Genomic DNA, 25771 nt, shown 5'->3' on the forward strand with positions numbered 1-25771 from the left:
GCTCAGATACTTTAGTTTGTGGGTCAACAGACGACATGTTTTATATTGTAGTCCTGTTATGTGTTATTAAGCTGTCTTACATTTTTATTTAGCTGTTTTCACTGTGAGAGGACTCTTTGAATGGCGAACAACGATAAATCTAAGTGCACGGTTGCTCAGTGAGCATGTCACATGGTGCTGTCCTCAGACGGCTGCCATTGAACTTCCATTACGTTACATATTCATGCAAATTCATGGAAATTCGAGCTAAAGTTAGAATGCTGGAGGTTAAAACTAGAGTTTGATCAAAATGGGTTGTGAAGGCCGATAGCTGAATCTTCTTCTCTACTACTCTGTCCTCCTTCCATACTCTCTTTTTCTTTATACTTCAATGTTTTCTTCTCTAGCTCCTTTCTTTTACTACCACCTCCTTTCCTTTTCCACCTTCTTGTTTCCTTCCTGAACTCCTTTCTTTTCTACCTCCTCTGCTCCTTCGCTCCTTCTCTCCCTCTTCCTCCCTCTCTACTGGCCCCAACTTCCTTTTCTACATCTACGCTGTTCTTTCCCTCCCCACTCTCCTTAGCTCCCATTTTTCTTCTTTACCTCCCATCTTTCCATTCATTCCATTCATCCTTGTTCCCTTCTCCAGCTCCTTCTTTCCTTCCCTACCTCCTCCTCGATTTTCTCTACCACCTCCTTAACTTCCTCAGCGTCCCATCCTTTTCTTCACTCTTCATCCCTTCTCGACTTCACCCCATCTCGTTTCCCCTTCCACCACCTCATTTCCTTCTGTTCTTTCCAACTTTCCTTTCTCTACCTCCTAATTTCTTGTATACCTCCTCCTCCTCCTCCTCCCTTCCTCATCCTTGTATCCTTTTTCTTAGATCTTCCTTCCTTCTCTACGTACTTTGTTTGCTCCTTAACCTCCCTAGCTCATATTTTTCTTCTCTACCTCCTTTTTGCCTTCCCTTTCCTTCTCATTTTCCTTTCTGCTTCATTGTTTTGGCTCCCTATTTTCTTCTCTACCTCCTCTCTTGTTTGCAAACCTCTGACTTTCCTCCCTTCCTTCTCTGCCTCCTTCTTTCCAACCCACCCCCTCTTCCTTCTTAAACGCTGTATACATTGTGTTGGTGTCCTCTCTTTTTTATGTCTTTCTTATCAGAGAAGAAAAGCCTCTGAAAGCACAGCACAGAGTCCTTGGAAGACTGAACCACTGTCAGTGAGACCCAGACAAATGAAATTATTTGAGGCTTAGCAGCTCTTTAAGGCAGGGTGACCCAAGAAAATAACATTTCGGGGTGGATCCTTCATCATAAGAGGAGTGGGCTGATATCCAATATGTAAAGTGACGTGAATGAGCTTACAGAGTCAGCTACGTGAATGCGTGTATCCATCATAACATTATCGTGAATTCTGTGGAGGCTCTGACAATCAGATTATGTGACAAAGAGCACTTTCTTTTCACGATAAAAATGTAATGCGTCAGGCGGTGAAAGTGGCTGCCCTGATTTCACTTAAAACGAATGCTCTTCACTATCGCGGCGTTTGTCAGGCATCGCACAGGGCTATCCGAGGCGTGCCCGCCAAGCTGGAAGCGGTCAGCGTGTTGATCTGAGAGGGAATGTACAGTCTATTGACCCCAATTCTGTGGGTCTGTGGTTTCTAATTTTACGGCCAGATTTCTCTCAGCTCCGACTATAATGGATGGGACGGCCATGAGGGAGCAGGGACACCTGGCTGCTGAGCCTCTGTCAGCACCACCCTCCTGACAGGCCTGATGAATGCAGGCTGATGAGTACACACACTGTCTGTACTACAGCATGGAGCCTCAGTCTGTGCGGGTAAACCACAGATGCAGCGCTGTAATGTACTGTAGGTTTGTTCCTATTAGGGCTGTTAAATTACGGTACATTATATCGGAAGCTTTCATGATTAATAACCACTAAACAGCCTCATGTTTGCAATAAAAACGTTGCGTTTTAGATGAATTAGGACTGGGTGATGTCTGCCGAATTGGCATCATCATCAGCATGACCCTAACTTGAATGTTGCTTAATGTTTTAAGGTAACTAACTTCCTGCAGATGGCTCTGTGTTCTTAATTTGAGGAACAAGACTGCCGCATATCCACAGTTTGATTTATTGACTCGCTACAGGGCATTGTGAAAAAACCCAATGCACTAAACAGATCTTAATATCGCCGCTGTTCTAAATTGGAAAAAGATGGCACTTATTGCTTTATTATAACTACCACACATGGATTGGAGACGCTAAAAGGATGTTAAGACAATAATATGAAGCTAAATTGATATAAAAGAGATCCCGCTTTGTCTTAACTTAGTTATTACTGACTAAAATTAGAAAACAGAGTTACAGCAGAGTGTTTGTCAGCGCTGCAAACCTTTCCATCTATCAGCTGCCTGTTGTGGTGTTTGTGAAATACTAGTGGTTAACATACTGTTGCAATCATGGTAAGTCACTCCAGGTAAGACAGTGTCAGTGACAAGTCAGAGATAAATCAGCCTTCAGCTTGGGAATACCTCTAAACGACTTCCTGCTGCTCTGCAGTGACCCACTTAGCATGATTCGGTTTGTCAAAAAATGTTTGCGGGAATTTCCACAGCTCGAGTAAACATTTAGCACGGACTGATCTGATGACATGTCATCTCTTTGAACTGTCTATGAGGTCTTCTCTTATGCAAGTGAAGGTGTCAGTTAGTCTCTTAGGCACCTATAGTGCCAACATTACATCTTATTTTGGAGTTCTTTGACTAATTCTCCACAGCTAAAACGCTCTTCTGGCAGCAGTGAAATGAGCCCGGCTGCTTTTTGGGTGTAGACGAGTTTCGCAGCTTCTGTCATACGCCAGTGATACACAATGATCTCACACCCGAGTCTTCCTCTTTTCAGAGGATGTGTAGATTAACGTAATAAACAAGGAACCAACAAAAGGAAGTGTTGCGTAATTTCCGCTGATGTTGACTGAACAAGGAAGCAATGCTTCCCTATTTTAATGGAAATTAAGAGGAATGTGACGCAGGGTGTGCCAGTTCACAGATGTCTTTTTTGCTGCTGTGTGTGTGTGTGTGTTTGTTTACAGGAAGTTACTGTATAATCATCTTTCAGATCAAATGTGGTTTACCACACACTGCACAGAATATGTACAATGCGCACACCATTGTAAATAACCACTAGTGCAGAGCAGTTGTTAATTGTTAGGTTAAAGGGAACAGACTCTACGTTTATGAAAAATGGATACAATCTGAAGAATGTATATATATATATATTTTTTTTATTACCAGGTTTTGGGCAATGCCGTTTTCTGCTTAATTTTGGCAAAAGATTGATGAGTAGATCCACTCTGGTGCCTGTACAGTAAATATGAAGCTACTGCCAGCAGCTAGTAAGCTTTGTTTAGAGGAAACCTCTAAAGCTCACTAATTAATACCAAATATGTTGTTTGTTTAAAGCTCTCATTAGGTTCTAAATTTTCAGTTCTTACTTCTATTCTGGGTTTCTACTAGAAAGTATTCACGTGCTTTAATGTAAAAAAATACCTTATTTTTCTAATACCGTCCATTGCTGCAGTACCTCTATTCACCCTCTGTCTGAATGCTCCGTTTTAGTGGCTGTCTCTTTAAGACCCAGTCTTCTCTGACTGGTCAGCTCCTACAGGCCTGAGCAGGCACCGCCCACTGTGTTTCTGCATCAGCTTTGTCAGTGTTTTTGCAACCACGGCTGTGATTGTATAGTTGTGGCAGTAATTAGATACCAAAAATGTACTTCTAGAACTAGGACACTGATTAAAAAAATGTTGCAACAGTGTGTAAAACCTAAATAAAACAAAATGCAATCATTTGCAAATGAGCTGTGTTGACTTACCATTGGACTAATTTATGGAACTGTGCTCTAAAGCCGATGTAGTAATACCCTTTATGCAATCATTTGTTTCACAAAGTCTTTGCCAGTCTTTTCTTGGCACTTTCCCAACTTCTTTGGGATCAAAATCAGCATATATTCATAAAAATCACCAAAGCGTATGAGGTAAAACATTAAATAGATTGTCTTTGTACTGTTTTCAATTGGATATATTTTAAAAAGGATCTGCAAATTATTACATTCTGATTTATTTATGGTTTATATATGCAAGCTTTACTGGAGTTGGGGTTACAACTAGCAACAAAAGATGATATGAAACAATAACAATAGGTATACTGCACACTTGCGGCAAAAAAAAAAACTCTAGGGAACATACATTTTATGTTATGATCAAATAAAATAAATCCCAACCAAGCAACCCACTGTGCTTGTACTGCTGTTCTCATAAAATATACATTCAACAATATACCAGTATATAGTAAGCACCAAATGGCACCAGTCCATCTGGATATCAAAGTGTATTTTCATGTAAAAATGTACTGAGCTCTGAATTATTCACAGTCTGCAAACGAGAGGATTGCTGTATGTGCGAGCTACAATATTTTATTTCAAGAACAAAGACAATTCATCTTGTTAGAAATTAATAAAAACGACAAGAAGGGAAACTACAACTCTCTCTGAATTAATCTCTCCTCTCGCCTTTCAAAAAGCTGCGCCGCATACAAATTGAAACATTTCGCTGACGCCGGGTTTGATCGGACCTCTTCATGCCAAACAGCACAATGTCAGAATCAAGATCACAATTAATACGATCCGAAAGTTCTGCCCAACATTGCCGGGATTGCTTGAATTTTAATTTCTAATTATTGTGTCGGAAGGCCTGCAAATCCGCGGAGGAGCCGTGTTATTCTTCTTGCTTTCAAGCATGTTTTTGTTAAGTTAATTCATTTGATTATTCATTTGCTTCTATCCTTGTCCCCCATCTTGCTTCCAGCTCGTTCTGAGCTAATTAATTTCCCTGCACTCTGCAGCTATTTCGATTATTCACTCCATGTGTCCAGCGTGTATGTTCTCATTGGCAGCACACACTGTTTGTCTCCCATATGCATCACTGTTGATCCTAATGCTGATATGGACATGAATAAATGATCCAAAGTTGTTTATGTTTATGAACGCATGGGCGAGACAGACTTGAGTAATAATAAAATTTATTGATGTAGCCTCCATTGGCTGCCCCGGAGGGTTTGTTTTTGTTTGTGCGTGTTTGCCTGTGGAAGCCTCCTACCTCGTTGCCGTACATCATGAGGTGGTGGGTGGTGATAAGGGCTTTGAAGACCACCACCCAGCTGGAGTTGGCCGTGCGCTCAAACAGCGTGTCTGCCAGCTGGGGAATGTTCACGTTCATCTCATTGGTGCAGTGAATCAGATCTGGCAGAGAGAGAGAGAGAGAGGGAGAGAGAGAGAGAGAGACGGAGAGAGAGAGAGAGAGAGGAGGCACACAAAGAGTTACACAACCGCAGAAAACAAAGAGCAGTAATGAGAAAAGCTTTTAAAAAGGTTTGATAACCCTGATGGAGAACAACGGCAAATTGCTTTTCCACGCGGAGAGGCAGAAAAATGCAGATGCACAGACGGACCAAGGACAGAAAACACAGCGCGCACACACACTTCAGCTGAATTCTGCAGTGAATAAAGTATGAAGGACAGGTGCCGACTGCACGACTTATTCCAACCTCCTCCTCCTCCTCATGTACCGACTTTTTTCTCAGCAGCTCTCTCCTGCCTTTCTGTTCTCTCGAGACATGCAAGCAGAAGTTCAGGGTGTCATTCATTCACTGAACCTGGAGGAGATTTGAACATTCGGGCACATGAATGTCAAGTTACACAACCTTAGAAACCAGAGACGTTGAGGGCTCTCCAAGACGCCATTATGTTGTAAAGAACACAAGTCAAAGTCTTTGTATGTTCTCAAGTGGGGCAATAACCTTCCAGTGTTATTGATCTTGATTATTCTTTGTAAATATGTGTATCTCCTTTCTGCGTATGAGGGTTTGTGTTACAGCCTGGCAACAGACTCTTAAAAAGGACACAATGTTTAATGAGCAGATTGTGTGTTATCGTATAATATCACACCTTCGTTTCCTTTCATTCGTACAGTGCCTGCTTATCAACCAATATTCACCGTTTGTCATTAGAAAGATAATCTGCAACAACTTTTGACGGATGTAGTCGCGATGTCACATGAGCATTTTTTTGTTTTGGAGGTTTTATTCAATTTTGTCCCCACAAAATGTCTTTGTTGGCTTTGAACACAAAAATAATGCAGTAAAAAAATAATAAATAAATTGGACATAAAGTCGGCTGTAAGTGCAGTGTTAGTAAAAATGAAAAAAACATAATTGAGACAATCTCTTGTGCCCTTGAGGGGATAACGTGGTTTTGGTGTTGATTTTTTTAAATTTGAAAAATAATGTACCATAAAGTCCCTTTTTTGAGAGTGAGAACAGAAATAGTCAGTGAAGCTTCGACTCAGACTTTACGGGTAAAAATCTCTGACAGTTTAAACCGCAGGAGTGAAATCGGTTAACCGCGGCATCCTTAGTTGGCGATGAGGTCACGTGAAGTTTGGCAAAAGAAATAGCGACATTAAATAAACCCATCATGTAGATTGTAATTGATGTTGAACCACTGAAAATCTAAAATCAATAGACCCCCGCTGCTAAGCACATGTCAACTTTAGTTTAAAAGGTGCCCGATATGATGTGACCGGCTACTAACAGCTTGGTCCCGCCTCGCTGTTCTCACCACTTCAGATGAGATTGATTTGAAGTGATTCTTGTTCGGGTCCCTCGGCCTGTTATAAAGATTTCTTCACTCACAACAGGTGACGTGCACAGTCCTCTAAAGCACAAACATCAATTCAGACACACACTGCTAAGAAGATCATTCACACCAGATATCGGGAATTTCTTCTTTTCTTTTATTTCTCTGGCGTCCGTCTGTCCTCTTTCATTCCTTTGCCTTCACTTCCACCCTCTCTCTCTCTCTCTTTCTCTCTCTCCATCCACCTCCTCTCCCCGTCCTTTGTTCCTCACCACAGGACATTATGAGCTGCCGGCTCTCACACCTGGTAACTACGGAAACAGCTTCTCATTAGACTACTGGAGGACTGTAGCGCAGAGGGTCCCGTCGGGAGACTTCATCATCGTAATCAGGTGCGCGTGCGAGCGTGGGGGGGGCGCGCCGGTGCACGCGCTCATTCAATAAAGCCCATCTCCGCTCGTCTGCCACTCGTTTAACACATTATCTCCCTCAAGCGCTTGCCCCCGCACACACACACACACATACGCACACACAGTAACGACACGCGACAGACTTCCAGTCCGGCATCATTCTCCATCGTTCACTCGGCGTGGCACCTCTTCCACTCCAACAACACACCCGCACACACAGGCGGTGGGGCTGCTTAGTCAATACAAATGAGTGTAATGTAATACAAAAGGTACATTAGTGTGAGTGAAAGCAAACCAGGGCAACACTTAGTGGCTATCTGAATTGCAGTTTAACACATAAATTAAAGGGTTTCGTGTCTATTGGGAAATGCTACAGGGTCGTTTCAATTCACCTCGGCTTTCTGTCCCTCCTACTGCATCCCTGTGTGATATTACTAATGCCGATTAGAAACAATTAATATCTCTGAGCTGTAAAGAGGCATCAAGAGCGACTGGTGGCTTTGTTAATGAATTAGCTGCCTCACTTGTCCTCCTGTTTTCAATCTACCCACTCCATCTCTTTTATTTCTGCCGCTACCTTCCCTTTCGCTCCGATCCTCCGTCTGTCCATCTCGGCTCCTTTTTTTTTTTTTTTTAACAGATCTCATGTTTTTTCATTAGGGTGCGGAGTGGTGGGAGAGAGAGAACTAAGAGAAGGACTGATTAGGTCTGCGGGGACGCTCGTGAGTGAGTGTGTGCGAGCGATAATGTAAAGAGGGTACATGTGCCGACTTAATCAGGCAGAGTGGAAGGCATTAGATGCCACTGATCCCAGAGCAGGGAGAGGAAAAAGGGGAAGGCGAGGCGATTGAGGCAAACATATGCTTCAGGGAGACAGAAAGAGAGGTAAGGGAGGAAAAGAGGAGTCCAATGGAGAGGTAGAAAGAGAAAAGAGATGAGTGACCGTGACTAGAGGGAAGGAGAAAGATATAGCCAAACGAAAAAAAAAAAAACATAATGAGACATGAGAGACATGAGTGTCTCTTCATCCAGACAATTTGCAGGGATCCACACACAGCTCGACATGCCTCCTCGCCTCGCTTTTTTCTCTCCTTTCTTTACCGGCGCGGTTCGCAGCGGGCTCTGGTCTGAAGGTGTTGTTTTGAGCAATCATTTTGACCAGAAATTGAAAAATACACAGGCTAAGATTTAGTCCGACGATCCTCATCAGCAAGGCTCTGACCGACACCTCGACGTCCTGAAAGCAATTACCGGCACAACAGAATCAGACCGGGCTAATTGACTCCGACATTACAAGATAGTTAAACAACAGAGGACTGAAGCGCCTGTTCAAGCTCAGGCGAAGGGTCTTTGTGGGAACTTGACCGGCCCTTAGGACTAAGAGGTGAAGTGAATAACATTGATCTTTGCCGTACAGTGCAATGTACCCTGGAGGAAAACTTGGGTTCTAGTATTAACCCTAACCTAAGGAGGTCTCTCCATGGACTGGACTTGGCCCATACGCGTCATGGCAGAGACCAGAGGACCTCTGAGTCCGACATTGGCCAGGAATCCTTTAAGTCCTGTGGGCTGCAAGGTGAGGCCTCCATGGATCCGACATACTCCCACACATCCTAGGGATGCTTGAACAGATTGGAATCTGGGGACTTTGGGGGCGGGTTTGAATTCTTTGTCATGTTCCTCAGTCCATCCCTGAGCAGTTTTGACATGTGGCAGGGCGCATTGTCCTGTTGGTGGGGCCACTTTCCTGTCTGCTTCCAGGCTTCATGCCGATTTCATGCATGTTTTCAACAAGTCCTAGCTTAATATCTAGCATAAACATGCAAGTGTGCTATCAATCTCAACTCAACAATAAAGTTTGGACGCAATCCGGATCTTTTTCTGAAATGTTACAGGCAACATGATCAATTAATTAAACTGGAATTACAGCATCGTAGTTGTATGCCCCAATCAAGTTGCTGTTTGAGAGATGTGGCATTGAATACATTTATGTTGAATACTGCGATGGCACAGTGCATTTAACCACTGACCTTTTGGATATTCAATTTCATAACTCCATCATTTCATCCTATAAGACTCATTTTATGTCCAATGTTCTTTGGACCAATTAGCGTATGATTTCTAGCCAAAAATGTGTTTTTGCAAGGTCACAGTGATCTTCACCTCTGAACTATGGTAACCAAAATCTAATCTGTCCAACCTTGAGTCACAGTGGACATCTGTACAAAATTTGAAAAAATTCCCACAAGGCGTCCTTAATCAATCACAGTCATAAGAACGGGACAGACGGATAGACGGACGACCTGGAAGCATAAAACATCTGCAGAATGATTAATAGTGAAAATATTCACTTGTTGCAGCCCTGGTATACATGTATTGGCAGGTAGAACAGGTGGTGACCAGTTCTGAACAACTCTTGCGAGCAGGAAATTCAGCTGAATGTTGAACCGAACAAAACCTGCTGCCTCTGCAACCTGGACCCAAATAAGCATAATGTTTCTGCACTGTCCACGTTAATCCATCTCCCTTTATTTCTGCAGGCCTCCTCCTCTCTCTTAGTCTTCCTCACACAGACATGTGGGAGGAATGACTGCTGAGTAAATGTGATCTCATTCCCAACAGTGACTCTCTGTTCCTCTCTGATCTGAGGTCCATTGTTGCCGGTCATCACTTGACCTCTGCGGGCTTTGATTGAACCACAATGGGCCGGAGACTTCCTGGTACCGAGGGACAAGAATGAGAGCTGCGGGAAGCAGGCTCTGGATCCAATGAGGACCCATACTTGTGGGTATTCCTGCTGCACTTGGATGCAATAAACCGAGAGAAATGTACCAATATTCTGCGGTGCGTTGAGCTTGTTTTGTGCCAGTAAGCATCTATAAAGCCGAAGCGAAGGGACTGGCTGCTTGTGTGCGTGTTTGAGGGAGAAAGCAGGTGGTCAGATCAGGCAGACGAGGAAGGGCAGGAGGAGGAGACACGGATCACATCTGGCCCAGCTGGCTACCTTCTATCCGTGCTCTCCTCGCATCTCTTCATCCACCTTTAAGTCCCTCATATCCACCCGCTTCCAGTACAAACACACACACAGACTCCTGCCTCTCTATCCACTTTCATCTCCTTCTTCATCTCTTCTGATCTGCAAACAAACTTGTCTCATGTCCCCGACTCCCTTTTCCATTTATTTGTCCGCCTGGTGCATCAACAACCGAGAAAATACAACTAAATTGCCTCCAACAAGATTCTATTTCCTGTTCTGCCTAGCCCAGGTGTTACATATAAAACATGCTCACTAGTTTTGTCTCACTTTGTCCCTCTTAGTCTTCTTTAACTTATCTATGTAAGATGGCACAAAAGGGGCCGGAGGATCGCCACAATCCAATCACCAAGGGGCAGATAACATGGAATTACTGTTTTTGATGGGAGGTATCGTAGTCTCTATTTAGTGTCTAGCAATCAACAAGTCACTGTACCGGGAACAATTTGCTTTGTTTTCAACTTGTTTTTAACCTGATGATTAAATAACTTTTGCTGCCTTTGTCAAGCAGTTTTAAAGGCTGATTTTGAGACGTGCTCTACAAAAAAGGTTGTTACTATAATATTGTTATAATCCAATATCAATGCAATCAATATTTTACAGTTGTGCATGTTTGGACGGATTATCACAGTTTCATTTTGCAGCCAATCCAACCACATCTACAGTTGGACTGAGGATTGGTTAATGGCTGGTAGGGTTTCATTTGTCATTTCAAAGGCTTGTTTTTAAATTGGCGTGGGGCAAAAAAACAGCCTATGCCTATTGTTTCAATACAGCTTCGATACTAGTGAAAGCATGTTTTTTTTCATTTGGGATGTTTTTATTCAGTAATCGTTAGAATTTTCATTAACAGGACAAACAATCATTTCAGGAAATTGCTTAAAGATGTGAACCCTTAAACCTTTAATAACTGATGTTTAGGCCATTTTGGATTAACAGAAACAAGTCGTAAAAACTACCGATTAATTTCAAGTGTTTCCATTGGCATTCATTAGGAGTTGTGCTTCTGTCCAGCTGACCAATGCAAGTCAGATGTTCACTCTCTTTCAGCTTAGTTTTGGTCTCCACCGACACCTGAGGAAAATACATGGCTCTTTAGCTGCTAAATGCATCCCTTCTTTCACTAGCTAGTTGCTAACCGAACCAAAATAATAAGCTAAAAGAGGCTAAAAAGCAATTTAGAGCTCAGGCTGAGGGACCGTTGTTAATATATAAATGTATTGTAGATGCTCTAATAAGTGGCCAAAAAGTGGTAGTTTCAAAATCTGTCTTATATGTTTACAAAAACAAATTCCGTGGTGTTAATAGAGCTTTTAAAAGGGTGGTGGAAGTTGATATGGACCCCCATGTTGCATCTCATCTCCATGGACTTAATATTCAATGCCAAGATTTGATCTAGATTTCGGCAAAGCCCCCTGGTGGGATACAATTCGGGGTGGATTAACCCTTGTGAACAGACCTGTAATCAGCTTCTCAATCCTATCCTGACATCTTTTAAAACCCAGACGGGCATCAGTGCCTTGCTTTGTGTGCCTGACATAGTTCAGTCCCCTCAGAGACCACCAAGGGAAGGTCAAGCTCACATAGCTGGAATTCCTAAACAGATGGCTCTGTAAAGAATCTATCCAGACAAATCTCAAAGACTTTAAGCGTTTAACTGAGATTCTGATGAAGAGAGGACAGTGTGTTGACACAGCTCTGTGTCGTGACATGACTGCCAGTGTAATCACTGAACTCGTTACCTCCCTGTCCTGCTCTACTGCAATCAGGATGTCCAAGAAGTGACTACAACTTCCGTTATTTTTCTTCATTTCTTTCTCATGTTGCTCAACTGCGCTGCCCAACGAAACTGTGATTTCACCACCATCAGCAGAGCAGAAAATCACTTCTATAATCCTCAGACATGCATACTTTAGGCTTTGGTTTAAAGACTTAAAATATGAGTGAAACCTCCAATTGTTTTTAGGTTGTCAAGGACAAGATAGGAAGGCAAGAATACCTCAGCTTCACCTGCCGTTACCAGGGGTGATGCCTCGACAAGAAACACAAACCGAGAGCTCAGAGTTCTGTGCAGTCTTTGTTTTGATCCATCCATGGATACACAGATTAGAAGAAATTGCAAATTATTGTGACACAGGCAAAGTTTTTTCTAGTTCCAGCTTCCCAAATGAGAGGATTTAGCTGTGTTTATCCTCATCTTGTGTGATTGGAAACTAAACAACTTTGGGCTCGGGACATGCTTCAACACAAACAAATACATGATTATCCAGGACAATATTTATTTGTAGTCTTTGTTTTCAGCCTGTCCCCCTCATAAACTGTTTTACCATTTAGATGAAATACAAAATAGCCACAGCTAATTAGACACCATGAGTCACAACAGTCCTGTAAACTGCACCACAAAATGAGCTTCATCCCCTAAAATGCAACTAGCCGGTAGCTGGTTTGCCAAAATAACAGTTATCCAAATAGTGGCTGCTAAATTTAAACATTCACTAGCAATTTGGATAATGGACATTTTAATTTATGCTTCTTTTACACCAAAACAAAACCTCTAAGTGCAAGTAAATACTGTACAAATTGAATTCGAGTTGTGTTTAGTCCTGGTAATCGATTCATTTGTGTATTGAGTATTTTTTAAAGAACAGACAAAAAAGACCAAATTATGAGAGTCCAGCTTCTTAGATAAGAATATTTTATTTGATCGACTTACTTTTTTTAAATAAACCAGTTAAATTTTTTGCTGATCGAGGGATTTTTCCTGGTTTTGACACTTGAAGGAGGTCAGAAGTCAAAAACATTACGGAGTGATCAGTGATTCAACGTCCTGTTCAAGGACACCTTTGCAGGGTGGACGCTTGCCAACAAGAAGGCTTGACGATGTCTCTAACTGACCACCCCGCGGTTCCAATCGCTCCACGGGGACTTGGGATTATCAAGGTTTTAAAACACTGCTCACCGGACAAGGGTACTGCCGCAGAGTTGACTGACCTTCATTCTAAATCCGTGCAGGTACAGAGGAACAGGGGGACGTACACACTAACAGACAGCACACAGATGAAAAGCCAGACACAGAAGGCACCGGGTGGAGTGCAGCCCCAATCTGTTAAAGATTAACGCTCCGCAGTATCAGCACCTTGTCTGGCATGTACTAGTAATCTCCTTCTCTCCTCTGTCTGTCTCTGTGTTACGGACTGCAGACAGGGTTTGCCTCAAAAGAGGATTCCCCGTCAGCCCCTCCCTCGCTCCCCCTTTTCCTCCGCTCTCAAATCCTTCTGATAGGAGGTGCAGAAGGAGGAAAGGAGGTGTGAAGAATTGTAAGAGAACTGTAAGCCTGCTATATTTGAAAATGCATCGCTTCCACTCCTTTTTTGGCTTCGCGATCGCACTAAACCGGCGGTTTTTAAAGCCCCACTCGTGTTTTGTAGTGTTGACAAGGACAACAAAGCTTTTACTGCACAATAAAGTACACCTTCAAAGACTCTCCATCACATCCAATGCCTTCTATGAGTGCTTACTTAGCTGCAGATACAGCCAATGACACAATAGATGTTATATCATGGATCTGTATTTATGTTTATGCCGTCAGGCGGATTCTAGGGAGTAAAGCAGCAACTGGAGGGACTGACTTAGGGCGGCAGCTCAGGAGTGACTATTCATTGTGGTTAACTGGTCACATTTACGAGTCAAAAACATCAATGTTTTATTCTCAGGCTGTTTTCCGATGACAGAAAATATCAATAACAGCAACTTAACTGTGCTTTCAGCCATGCTTGAAGACAAAATTATAGATAATTGAGAGAAGGAGGTAACAGGATGAATGGATTGTTTTCTTTGCCGTTCTTCTGTATTGGATATTTTTCTGCATTGCAACTATTTTTTCAGTGTTGTGACCGTTTTTCTCTATTGCTATTATTCTTCTGTATTGGTCCTATGCAAATAAGGTTTTAGTGTGTATAGAGACAGAGAAAGAGAAGGATCATTACTGATTGGATCCCAACCATGTTTGACAAATCCTGTATATTATTTCTTAGTCACCGTTGGTTAACACAAATCCACTAAAGCTACAGCTGAGTCAATACACATAATAATAACGAAAGCTAATTATTGTGATAATCACTCCATTTTTTCATTTGTCAAGCAAAAATGCCAACGTTTCTCTGGTTCCAGCATCCCAAATGTGAGGATTTAGCCGCTTGTCTTTGTCTTATGTGATCAGGAACTAAACAACTTTGGGTTTGGGACATTTTTCAGCACAAACAAAAAACACTTAATTATCCAGGAAAATAATTATTTAGTCAAAACATGATTAAAATTTGCAGAGGCTGAAATAAAAGTAATGTTGTGTATCAAAGTCTCCACTTGCAGCTATGAAGTGATGTGTGGTAGAGCTGCAACTAACTTTTCACTGTCAAGATTATTCCAATTAGTTGTTTGGTTTATAAAATGTCAGGAATGGTGAAAAATATCCTTGAAGCGTTTTCTTGTTTGCTCAACAACCCAAAGACATTTCGTTTATTCGTCACAGCGGAGGAAAGAACCCAGAAAATATTCACATCTGAGAAGGGGTAATCAGCAAATTGTACTTTTTTCTTTCTTAAAAAAATTACTCTAACCACTTAATCGACTATCAGAATAGTTGTGGATTCATTTATTAGTTGACTTATCGGTGAATCTTTGCAGCTAGTAGTTAGATTTGTGATTGAAAGTAAAAACAGAGCACCGCTATCGGATGTTTAAGCATCAGAATCTGTATCCGGGGAGAAAATGTGAGATCAATGCAGGAGTTAGGTGGGAGGACAAGGAGGAAAGATGGAAGATGGGATAATGAATAAGGACACAAGCAGCAGTGAGAGGGGGGAAACGATGGTAGAAAGAAGCAGAGAGTGTAGACGCTAAGACAAAGTGTCACCAGAAGTCTGTCTATTAATAGACGGCTCTGGTTCTATAGCTTTATTTCTCCCCTTGAGGTCTTAAATAAGAGCGGTTTCTCCTCCGTCTCTCTTAGTCACACAGAGAAATACAGAGAGACTGAGAATTAGGGACCGACAAACTCTCTCGTCTCCAACTGCTGTGTTTTCACAGGGGGATTCTGGGAATCTTGTCAAGTGAATAGGATTGAAGTCTCTGCGTGTGCGTCTCTGTGCGCGAACGCCTTCAGGTGGAAACGTCAGGAAAGGAGAGTGACACCGACAGAGAGAGGAGCGGGCGGGCAGACGTACATGCACACAGGTAGACTACGGAAAGGAAAAAAAAACAAGCAGTTGAACCCAGCCAAAGGCTCTGGAGAGAGAACACACGGCTAAAAATAACCAGACATCAGAACGGGATGGGAACAGAAGCACTGAATGTTCCCAAACACACGCACACAAACACAGACGCAGACGAGGCCTATTTAAAAAACGTTTGCTAATACATTTTACACCAGAAGTGTAACGTGACATGTAGCGTTCAGTACGTTGGACCAGTGGAGGTGAGAGGAGACTAGGGCTCACCCAAATGCCTTCTTTGGGGCTGCGAAAGCTTGAGCGGGAATTACCCACAGCTGACGCAACATCTCCGTCCTTTGAACACTGATCTTCGTGTCAATTTCCATGGCAACTTAGAGGCTTCAAACTTTCGAAGCATCCAGCTCGGCCCCTACTTGAGACAAACAACTAGTCTGAAGAACTTCATCTGGATAAATAAAGAATAAACTACAATGGCACTCGCTAGTGAGCATACGTCTGCCAAGGCCCAACAGTCCCTTTTTGTGGGTACTCATGATTAATGGGAATCGTCATTTTTATATTATACTTTCTGCACCTAAGAAACATGTTTTTGCAGTGTTGTTAACATGTTTGATTTATTGTGCAGCCCTGGTACGAAAATGTTTAATGGTATTATAATAATATATTGTGAAATTTGGAAGAACTCATTTAACCTTGAATCTCAAAAATGATTTTCAGTGGAATAAGAATCATCATGTTTTTAGGCTTGGCGAGGACAAAGACGGATGATTCAGAGGGTTCTGGTTGAAAGATGTGGAGGCTCATTCAACCCTTCAGGTAATGTGAAAAAATTCAATCAACCAAACCTGGTTATCTTTATTAAGTTGAAAAAAAAACATGACATTTTCATTTATTATCATCCATAAAAGCTGTGATGATTAAAGTGTTAGGAAAAAAAGTTAAACTTCCAACAGACACAGAAGTAGAAGTGCAATTTTTTTCTGTTTTTTTTTCCTGAACAAATTATCTAGACCTTTTAGCTCCTAATACTCGACTGTGTTTACTAGCTAGTTGCTAACTTTGCCCATCCGCTACTTGGCAGAGTGTATGTAGTACACAGTGACTATATCAGAGGTTTTATCACCGAAAACTGCTCTCTGCTGCAGCTACGAACGAGGTGGATGAAAGCACTGACTGCACCAAAATAGCGGCAAAGTTGCAGACCAGAAACCCAAAACAATGAGCTAAAAGAGCGCAAAAACCCCACAGAGCTGAGTGTAAAAAGTTGTTGATGTAATTTGTTGATAATTCTCTGTGAGTTTGTCACTACAGGTGACACCTTTCAAATTAAACAGTCATTTGAGGAATTCTTAACACAGAATACTTGATTTCTGCAGCTTTAAAAGGCTTCTGCACTTCCTTGATCAACCACAACTTACCACTTGCTCATCAAAACTGACTTCTAAGAAACGTTTCTAAACCTAACTCTACATGCTCCCGTGACCTCTGTGAGAAGCAGTTTCATCTTCCACTTCCTCTGCATTACGTGACAAGCGCCATGGCTGAAGGAGCTGGGGGGATGGGGGGTTGGGATGTGGAAGATGTGGTTAAGTTCATTATTTAATAATTAATGAGTAGCCTGCATGGGGGGGAAAAACGTGTGGAATTATGCAAAAGAAAGTTAATTGCGTCGGGGATTTCTGGCATGACTCTAACATGGCTGATGTAATCACATGAAGCGCGCCGACTTAAAGCAAACTTAAAGTACAGCGACAAATATTTTATACACGCTGAATTATGTATGAGACTCTAAATAAAAGCTTTATAGCATGATCTGGTCCTACAGAATGTGCTCCAGTGTGAACTGTGCAGTGATATTTGTTCACTCAATCACTGCTCGACTGCGCAGTGGGTCGAACATATTCCCTGACTGTGTAGCTCTCTCATGAGAGGGCAATTTCTACCTCTTCCCACACACACACAAACACACACACACACACACACACACACACACACAGCCTCGCACACTCGACACTTGACGTGCTTTCCCCTGGGCTTCACTTGAAACAGACGTCTCCAGACAGTCAGCAGTAAGCCTTTTTCCTGCCTGGTAGTCTAAACTGGGCCTATCTGGGCTCTGCAGCTGGGGAGGGGCTGCCCCGCTCTGTTTCGATAGCATTGAGCTCACCTACAATCACTTAAGACACAGGCGTCCCCGCCATGTTGCTGGCCAGCTACACCCCTGCTGCGGGGTCCTATCAGGGCTGGAATCACAAGCTGGACTATTTTTAACCCGACGTGTCTTTAAAACACACCGAACCTTTTCAATTGTCTGTTTACTTTCTTTAGTGGTATTCAGAGGACGGCAGTAGATCACCTCATGTGTGTACACTGTGAAATGAGAGGAAGAGTAAAGAATGAAAAGGGAGGCAGTGACGGGAATGAAAACACTAAATATGTGGAGGAAACCAGACTCAACAGCAATTCATACTGAATTGTTCACACTTTTTGTTTAAGGAATAATAAACAGTAGTGACAGCTCATTTGTCTCCATTCAAGCAGCGCCAGAACATTGTCCAGTAGAGTTTTAAAGAGATACTGAAGTTAAAAATTAACATCGTCACTGGCCTCAACATCAGTACTCAATCCGTGCAGCGACTACCTAAATAGACCTGTAGGTCCTGCGTCACACAGAATGTTGTTTGTCTGATGCACTTCCTTGTCGTCCTGTCCTGGGTAAAAACCAAAAATGAACGCTGACATATTCAGTTCAATCCAGATGCTGTACTAACAGAGTATTTTTATTCCATAAATCAAACCTAGCAGCCTTGTCTTCAAAATCTTACCAAGTAGCTTTATTGCCTTTACTTAACACTAACCTACCAGATTACAGATTTACAACCTGTAATTGAGATGAAATCATCTCATAAAACCACATAAACATTCTTACGAGGCAGAAGATCACCTTCCATGCGCATAGATGAGGCTAAAATACACTAATTATGGGAAAACCATCAAGCACTCGGGGCACGAGTTGAGACGGTCATGGAGCTCGCTCAAGCGTGCACTACTGCATCCTGCTCAACCACGCCCATCCGGGTGAAATACCAAGTTTTTAGGGAGTCCCGGTCCATGCCAGCTGCCTGATCTGTACTGCATGGGCGCAACTCTCGACAGCAAAATGGCCCAATCCTTTGCTATCATCACCTCCACAAGAAAAAACAAGTGTCTAATCAGGAATGTAGATAAGACTTTTTAAAAAATGTTTTATCGTCTTCTGAGTGCAGTTTGATGAGGTATTTGAGCTGCTGCTTTCTGCTGATCCCCGTTTTCTGTCGTGTTTGTGATCTACAAAAACTGAAAGGTAAACTAATTTACTGGCAATGGGAAAGGAGCCAATCATTTACCGTAAATGGGTTTACCAACGTTTTAAAAATCTGCATATGTGCACTAATTTGGGTATAAAAATGTCAGTATTTCAACACCTGCCTGGCAATCAGCAGCTCCTGCACACTTGCGTTTTGTCTCACATTACGGAAATGAGGAAGCCCAGCGGCGTTAACGGTCTCGGTTTCATGGGTCCAGTTGGGGTGATGACAAATAACAAGACTGTCAAAGCTCAAAGCGACAGGTGCTCCTGCAACTGAAGCAGCATGATGTAACTAATGTACAGAATCAGAGTCACAGTGAAAGGTGGGGAGTGCAGAAAGAAAGCAACAGCTAATGCTCCTTTTAGAAATACTGCATTTTTAAAAAAGAAAACGGAAAAGAAAAACAGCATACCAACAATTATTTAACAACATGTTTCCTCTCAAGTCCTTAAACTTCAAGGTGAAATGTGTTTTTAAGAAATGCTGCATTACTTTGGAAAAATCCAGTTCATTATTGAACAGAGGAAATACTTGTTTGTGAAGCCACTTTAAGATACTCTCAGAAGAACCACACACACCCCAAAACTCATTCAAATACACTCACAAACAGACAGTACACACAGGCACAATGAACCAATCTGTCAAGGTGACCCACAAGCTCCGGTCTGAAATAGAGCTGTAAACTCTGAATGGGCACCAACCCACTGGAGGCTGAAACACAAACCACATAAACCTGAGCCCAATAACCTGCTGCTGCGTCTCCTGAACTAACCCAAAGACACACAGACACTGTAGCCCGGACAGAGCCAGTCAAAGTGTTGGCGTGGAGGACTACTCTCGCACTGCATCAATTTGTCATGTAAGCGTAACCTAGTTTTAAGGTTTGGCTAAAAATGGCCCAACACACCATGATGTTAAAGGACATCTGGGCCTGCAGCTCAGCCAGCCGGTAAAAGCGATGTGGCATGTTGTATTAAGCTAGCATAACTTTAGCTGCTACTGAGTAGAAAGCATGAAAATGACCTCAATAACAGGGCGGTCTGACGAAGCAGCTGAGACAAAAGGTGTCTGTTAAAAATACCATAAAACGGCAACACCAGCCAAATGGTCGCTTAAAACTTGGCTTGTGCGTTCAACATTTTGGCAAGCGATCAGCGACTTTTGGAGACTTGTTAGAGTCTGAAAAACCAACAGTACGAGTAAATATCTGGGAGATTTTTAAAGTTTTAGACAGATTCCTTTACTGGCTTTTATTGTGAAGCGTATAGTACAAACGTCCAATGTTTGTGCCCACAGCCATTAAAAAAGCATGCCTGGCCCCTGAACCATTTGAAATCAGAGCTATCTGCATAACTAGGGTGCAACTAACAATTTCTTTCAATGTTGATTAAACTGTCTGTTATATGTTTTACTTAATTGATTAGTTGCTGTGTCTATAAATGTCAGAAATGTTAATAAAAGGCCACAATGACATTTTTTAACCCAAAGATAGCCAGTTACCTGTAATAGAGAAGTGAAAAAAAAAAAATTCTGAAATTTCAGAAGCTGAAATTAGACAATTGTAAATTTTTATTAAAAAAAAATGTTTTGCTGCTTAATCAATAATCAAAATCAATGGTGATAAACCTAATAGTTACCAACCAACTGATCTATCCATTAATCGTTGCAGCTCTCTGCAGAACTGTACAGTCCAACAAGCACTGCAAATGGAGAAAGCATCTAGCAACAGCCAACGAAGCCAGAAAAAAGGTCAAAGATGTCAAATGTTTCCTGGCAACAAACCCTTTACATGAAATGACACATCAACACAGAGGCAACTCCACAAGAGCTGCTGCCGATTAGAGGCTCGATAAACATGTAAGGTTCTTTAGTGTTCCCTACAGGGGAAGTCTCTGTTCACATGTTCCTGTTCTCTGAGAGGTCAACATCAGTTGAAGGGAGGATCCCATCAAAATGAGAAAATCACTGTGCTGAGCAGAGGCATTTTGACAAAGAGGATTCCTCGCTCGAGTACCTCCTGCCAACTGAAATTTTGCCATTTACTTTACCTTCTATAGAGCTGCTGGGGATAAGGGTATGCTTAGAATGAACTGGTGTGTGCATGATATAGATTTATTTCAGCCAATACCGATAACCAATAATGAACTGCCTTTCCTGGCAGATACCGATAGGATTCATAACCTGCAGTTCATGCACACCTGAGGGTAAGAAAGGCTAAGCTTTAGAGAGCAAAGAATGGATGATTTGATATTGGATGGAAGGTTTCATAGCTCTAATAAGATCTGTTGTGTTATAACTGGAAGACTCTTTCCTTCCTCTCTGAACCCTTGCAGCACATGTAGTGAAAATTATAATAGTGTTGTTTTCCTCTCCGTCCACATCAGCAAAGACAAGTTCAGCTCTCCAATCTACACTTTATGGCTCCAATACTGTCAGGTGCAGCAGGTCAACATTGTGCAATTCCTCAATATATAGCTAGCTGATAATATACATTTCCCAATACTGGGATGATAACTTGAGTTTACCATGTATCAGTAGTTTCTTTTTTTTTTTTTTTTTTTTTACTTTTCCAAAAGGCGACGGTGGAAGACTTGCTGTCAAAGCAAAAAGCATAGGCGCCTATATGGCAATATGTCTGCCATTCCTGCCATTTAAGGCCAATGCAATTAGAGAACCTGATAACGTTCAGAGCGAGAAGGAGTCGTTTACCTCACTAAGAAGTTGTACAGCCTCTCACCTTCAGCTCAAATGTAAACAGCCCTTTCTTGTTATTGTTGTTTAAAATATGCTGAAAATGGCCACTGTTTTTTATGCTGTGAGATAGCAGTTAACAACCTTAAACTCACTGAACCTGTTGCATTTCCTGTGACTAGCCTACCAGTTGAATGCTTTTAATGTGAAGCTGCAGCAGCATCTCTTCAGATAGTGAGCATCTTTTACATAAAACGCCGGTGTCCTGGGTATTACCAGTCTTGTCACAAGCACTTTAGTCTGTGGGAACATTTCTGTCACTAGGGTAACCCAAGTAGTTGTGAATTTAGTTTAGAATGGAAAAGTGAACATTTCAGGAAGACACAGAAATCCTCTGCTCCTCCTAACCACCATCTGGCCAAACACTACATCAAGTGGGTTTGATTATTGGATGGTCAACCTTTTAATAGCAGATGCATTGACCATCCGAGAAGTGCTTTGTTTGAAGCGTACCAACACCTTTTCTGAGCATCATAACGTCTTTTTGACACCTCAGCTTGGTCGACTCTTACCAAGGTGTGTTTGGGCTTAGCAACGGATCACTTATCCATCTCTACATCCGTTGGAAACAAAGTAAAAAGGAAAAGGTCTTTTTGTGTCTTTTTTCCTGAATCATCCAGCCAAAGTTGATTTTCCTGTCATTCCCTCTTATTTCCTCTGTTGAAGACAATAAAGGGCACATCTTGACACATGGTTTAGAGGAAGCGCCATCAACTGCACATCAAGCTGGATCAACCATCCCTGAACGCAGGCGGCAGTATCACTTTACCAGCCACTTACAACAGTTCATTCACACCTCCATTTATGAGACTCTGATGACTGTCACGTGGCTACCAAGTGCCTCTCATGTGCTGTCAAGGTGTGAATCGCTCGCAGAGGTTAAATGCTGGAGGATCTTCCCACAAGTCATTCAGCGAAACAGCGAAACGGCAACAGAACAAACTAATTGTAACAGCTGCCTTCCATTTACTATTGTTAGGTATTCCATTGCATGGATTACTGGGAAGCTGCATTAAAGTCTCATTCACCTCTTCTAAGAAATGCTCAACAGACACCCAGCCCAGCCGCATAAACAAAGGTTGTAATAAACAGCACCATTACCGAGGCTGCAGCCGACTTCACCATCCAACTTCCCCCCCGTCAACTTAAGGCTATTTAACACAAGCCAGTTGGCTGGTTTGCTGCCATGACAACAGAGTGTCGGCAAAGGGGAAACTAGACTTTGGTTTAAATGTCACAACTTCTCTATAACAGCTGTAAGATGGCGAAACAATCAACGTATCAATGATGCCAGAGTGGGGTCTCACAAGCGTACAAAAACTGGATTAAACACGCAACATATCTCACCTTGACAAACTGCTAACAGCAGGCAGGTGAGCGAACAGACACAGACATTTTTGCAGCACATTTAAAACCCTCCTCCGTTGATTTTTATGGCGATGATTTCCATAAATAGAAGGGCTTTCCAGAGCTGATGGGAAGGACTCGTCATTTTTGCTTCTGACTCACACGGCGGGGTTAATTGAGGTGGACAGTCCCGATCATGACACTAAATGGCTTTAAAGCGGCACTTATTTTCGCCGCTGGTGCGCGAATGTCACGGCTGCTCAAGCTAACAGCGGACCCCCTGAACCCCTCGCACACTCAATGTCGACCGCGGGCAGGCAGGCAGGCAGGCAGGCAGCGCTGAAAGGCCCCTGCCAACGTTATTTGGTTATTGGGTCTAGATGCAAATATGCCGGTGAGATCATTCACAGCTAGCTGTCAGACAGACACAGCTGCTTGTGGGGAAATGGTGTCAAGGGGAGAGAAATAGGAATTGCTGTGTGTGTTTGTAGGTGGGAGGGCTCTGACTGTTTGAAATATAACTGTTGAAAGACAAAAAAGACAAAGGTAGGAAGAGCATTATCTTCCTGGTTTCTTTACGGTGTCTCTCTTAACATTTTGAACTGTGCAATAAAAATATTCCTACATAGGTATTCTTGATTATCGTGATGTCATTTCTTAGTATAATCAAATGCTTCATATCCCTGATGTCTGTACAACCTAAGCTAAAAGGTTATGTATGTCAATAAATAATAATTGATGACTAGCCGAGCACTAGCAAATGTTTGACATTTTTGTTTCAAAAATGATTGTCCATACATTCCGGGTACATTCACACCTGTTAGAGCTGTGTGATCAGCTCATTTCGGTATATTATCATCTTCTCGAACAGTGTTTTAGTGACTGGATAAATTGGAGACTGGCTCACCTGGCTGCCTGTGTTTCATTACATTACTGGATGGCTGGATCAGCCGGCTGGCTAGTTGACTGAGTAATGATCGAACACACAGCCTGCCAGCCTCTCTGGCTCCTTAACTGACTCACAAATTGACTACCTGCCCGCCTGAATGACGACCTCACCTTTAACCTGCCTTTATTCCAGTGCACTCGCCGCCCTTCCACACAATGCAAACAACACAATGGCAGCCTGACAGCGCTGGGTGGTCCCCTTCATGGGGAAATCATCACACAGACAAACAACATGACAATCAGGCCTCCATGCAATGCACCACTCGCTGGCCATTCCCCCTGCGGCACTGAGGTCGTTGCTCTCACAAAGAGATCAATATCCTACAATGATTAAGCTTGACGTGGCGTATTGGCTGTAAAGGTTCGGCCAAGTTCACAAAAGGAGCGGAGACAATGCGTGACTTTTGTTGGACGTCAGCAGCTGAGGAGCTGACGGATGCGAGGCAGCTGAGCCGAAGCATCGATCGAACACGTGCGTCCCGTGCCGAAAAACAGAACTTCAGCACATTTCCTCCCACTAACGTCCAACACAAACGTCGACCATCACGCTTGAATCATTCCAATGTCTAATGCATCTTGCGATTCATCCTTTTTCAGTGTGTTGTTTCACCTTCAACGTGACTCAGTTCAGTTTCAGTGGGCTCGTCTGGCAGATGAAGGACTTAATCCACACTTCGTTACCAAAGCAAACATGTGACATGACAGCCAGGAATCAGCTGCCTGTAGATCAATCGAAACAACATCAGCAGGTTTCATCCCGGAACTCGCTTTATGTGCGGTTACTAACGACATTCTCTTCAGTGACGTGCGTGACTTTGTTGTGTGAGGTGTCCCCCGAAAAGTAAAAGGGCACGAAGGAATACAGTATGACATTTCCCGTAGTTTTAAAGCGTACGTCTCTGTCTTTTTGTCTCGGAAATAAGGTGAGCACAGCGTGTCCTTCCTGGGCTGCAGGTCTGATGAAAAACCTTTGTGGTGCTTTTATCGCTTGCTTTGTTATCTGTGTGTGACTTGCCTTGAAGTCTGTTCAACAAGAACCTGCTATGACAGCTTTGTAGCCGCATGATAAAATGTTTTAATGGAAGACACGACTCTCTCTCTGGTACAGATACTAGGCGTTATTTGTATTCTCGTTTCTGTTTTAGCAAGTCGAAATGGTGCTGACACAAGGTGCCCCTTTAATAATGACAATAATCGCTACTGGCAGTTCTTATTTAAAGACCATACCATCAGCTCAGGGCCATTTTGGGCACTCTTGACTATTTTCTAACATCTTCAAGAATAGAAGGTAAATGACTGAGCGCAAAACTAATTGACAGGCTATAAAATAATCCAACTGGACGGGGGACCACGGCACAAAACAGGATGCTTTTGACTGGAAGTCAGGAAGTCTCTGGTCACGTCTGCAGTGACAAAACAGGTGTTTTTTTAACAAAAAGTCAGGACAATTTCTAGCAGTGTTTGTGGCGACAAAATTTGATATTTATGACAGGAAGCCAGGGCATCTCCAGCAGTGTTTGTGGTGACACAAAACACATACTTTTGACTGGAAGGCGGGCATCTCCAGCCGTGTTTGTGGTTAAGGAACTGGATCCTTTTCAACGGACAGTCAGGACAATTTCCAGCCGGAAAAATTCTTGTTTTTAATGAGAAGTTGGGATGATTTCCAGCCATGTTTGTGGCAGCAAAACAGGACCTTTTTACTAAGAAGTCAGGACAATTTCGAGCTACGTTTGTGGCAACAAAAAAATTATATCTTTTACTGGAGGTCAGGACAATTTCTGCAGGGTCTGTGGTGTCAAAACCAAATGTTTTTGACGGGAAGTCAGGAAATCTCCAGCCGTGTATGTGGATTCCAAACTGGATATTTCGGATGGAAAACCAGGACATTTCCAGCCAGAAGAAATGGGCGTTTCAATGAGAACTCGGGACAATTTCCAGCAATGTTTGTGGGGACAAGAAACTATACTTTTGACAGGAAGCCGGAACATCTACAACTGTGTTTGTGGAAACCAAAATC

The 25771-nt window shown here is 42.5% G+C and overlaps 1 protein-coding gene across 10 annotated transcripts in view; it reads right to left on the minus strand.

The window, feature by feature from the left end:
* LOC115589916 (phosphatidylinositol-binding clathrin assembly protein) overlaps positions 1-25771 on the minus strand; it is an 89074-nt gene that overhangs the window by 61317 nt on the left and 1986 nt on the right. For all 10 annotated transcript variants that reach the window (XM_030431081.1, XM_030431080.1, XM_030431079.1 and 7 more), the window contains exon 2: positions 5143-5285. In XM_030431081.1, the coding sequence (XP_030286941.1) occupies positions 5143-5285 (143 nt within the window). The remainder of the gene's footprint in view (positions 1-5142; positions 5286-25771) is intronic.

Source organism: Sparus aurata, chromosome 10 (genome assembly GCF_900880675.1).
Source record: "Sparus aurata chromosome 10, fSpaAur1.1, whole genome shotgun sequence".
NCBI lineage: Eukaryota > Metazoa > Chordata > Actinopteri > Spariformes > Sparidae > Sparus > Sparus aurata.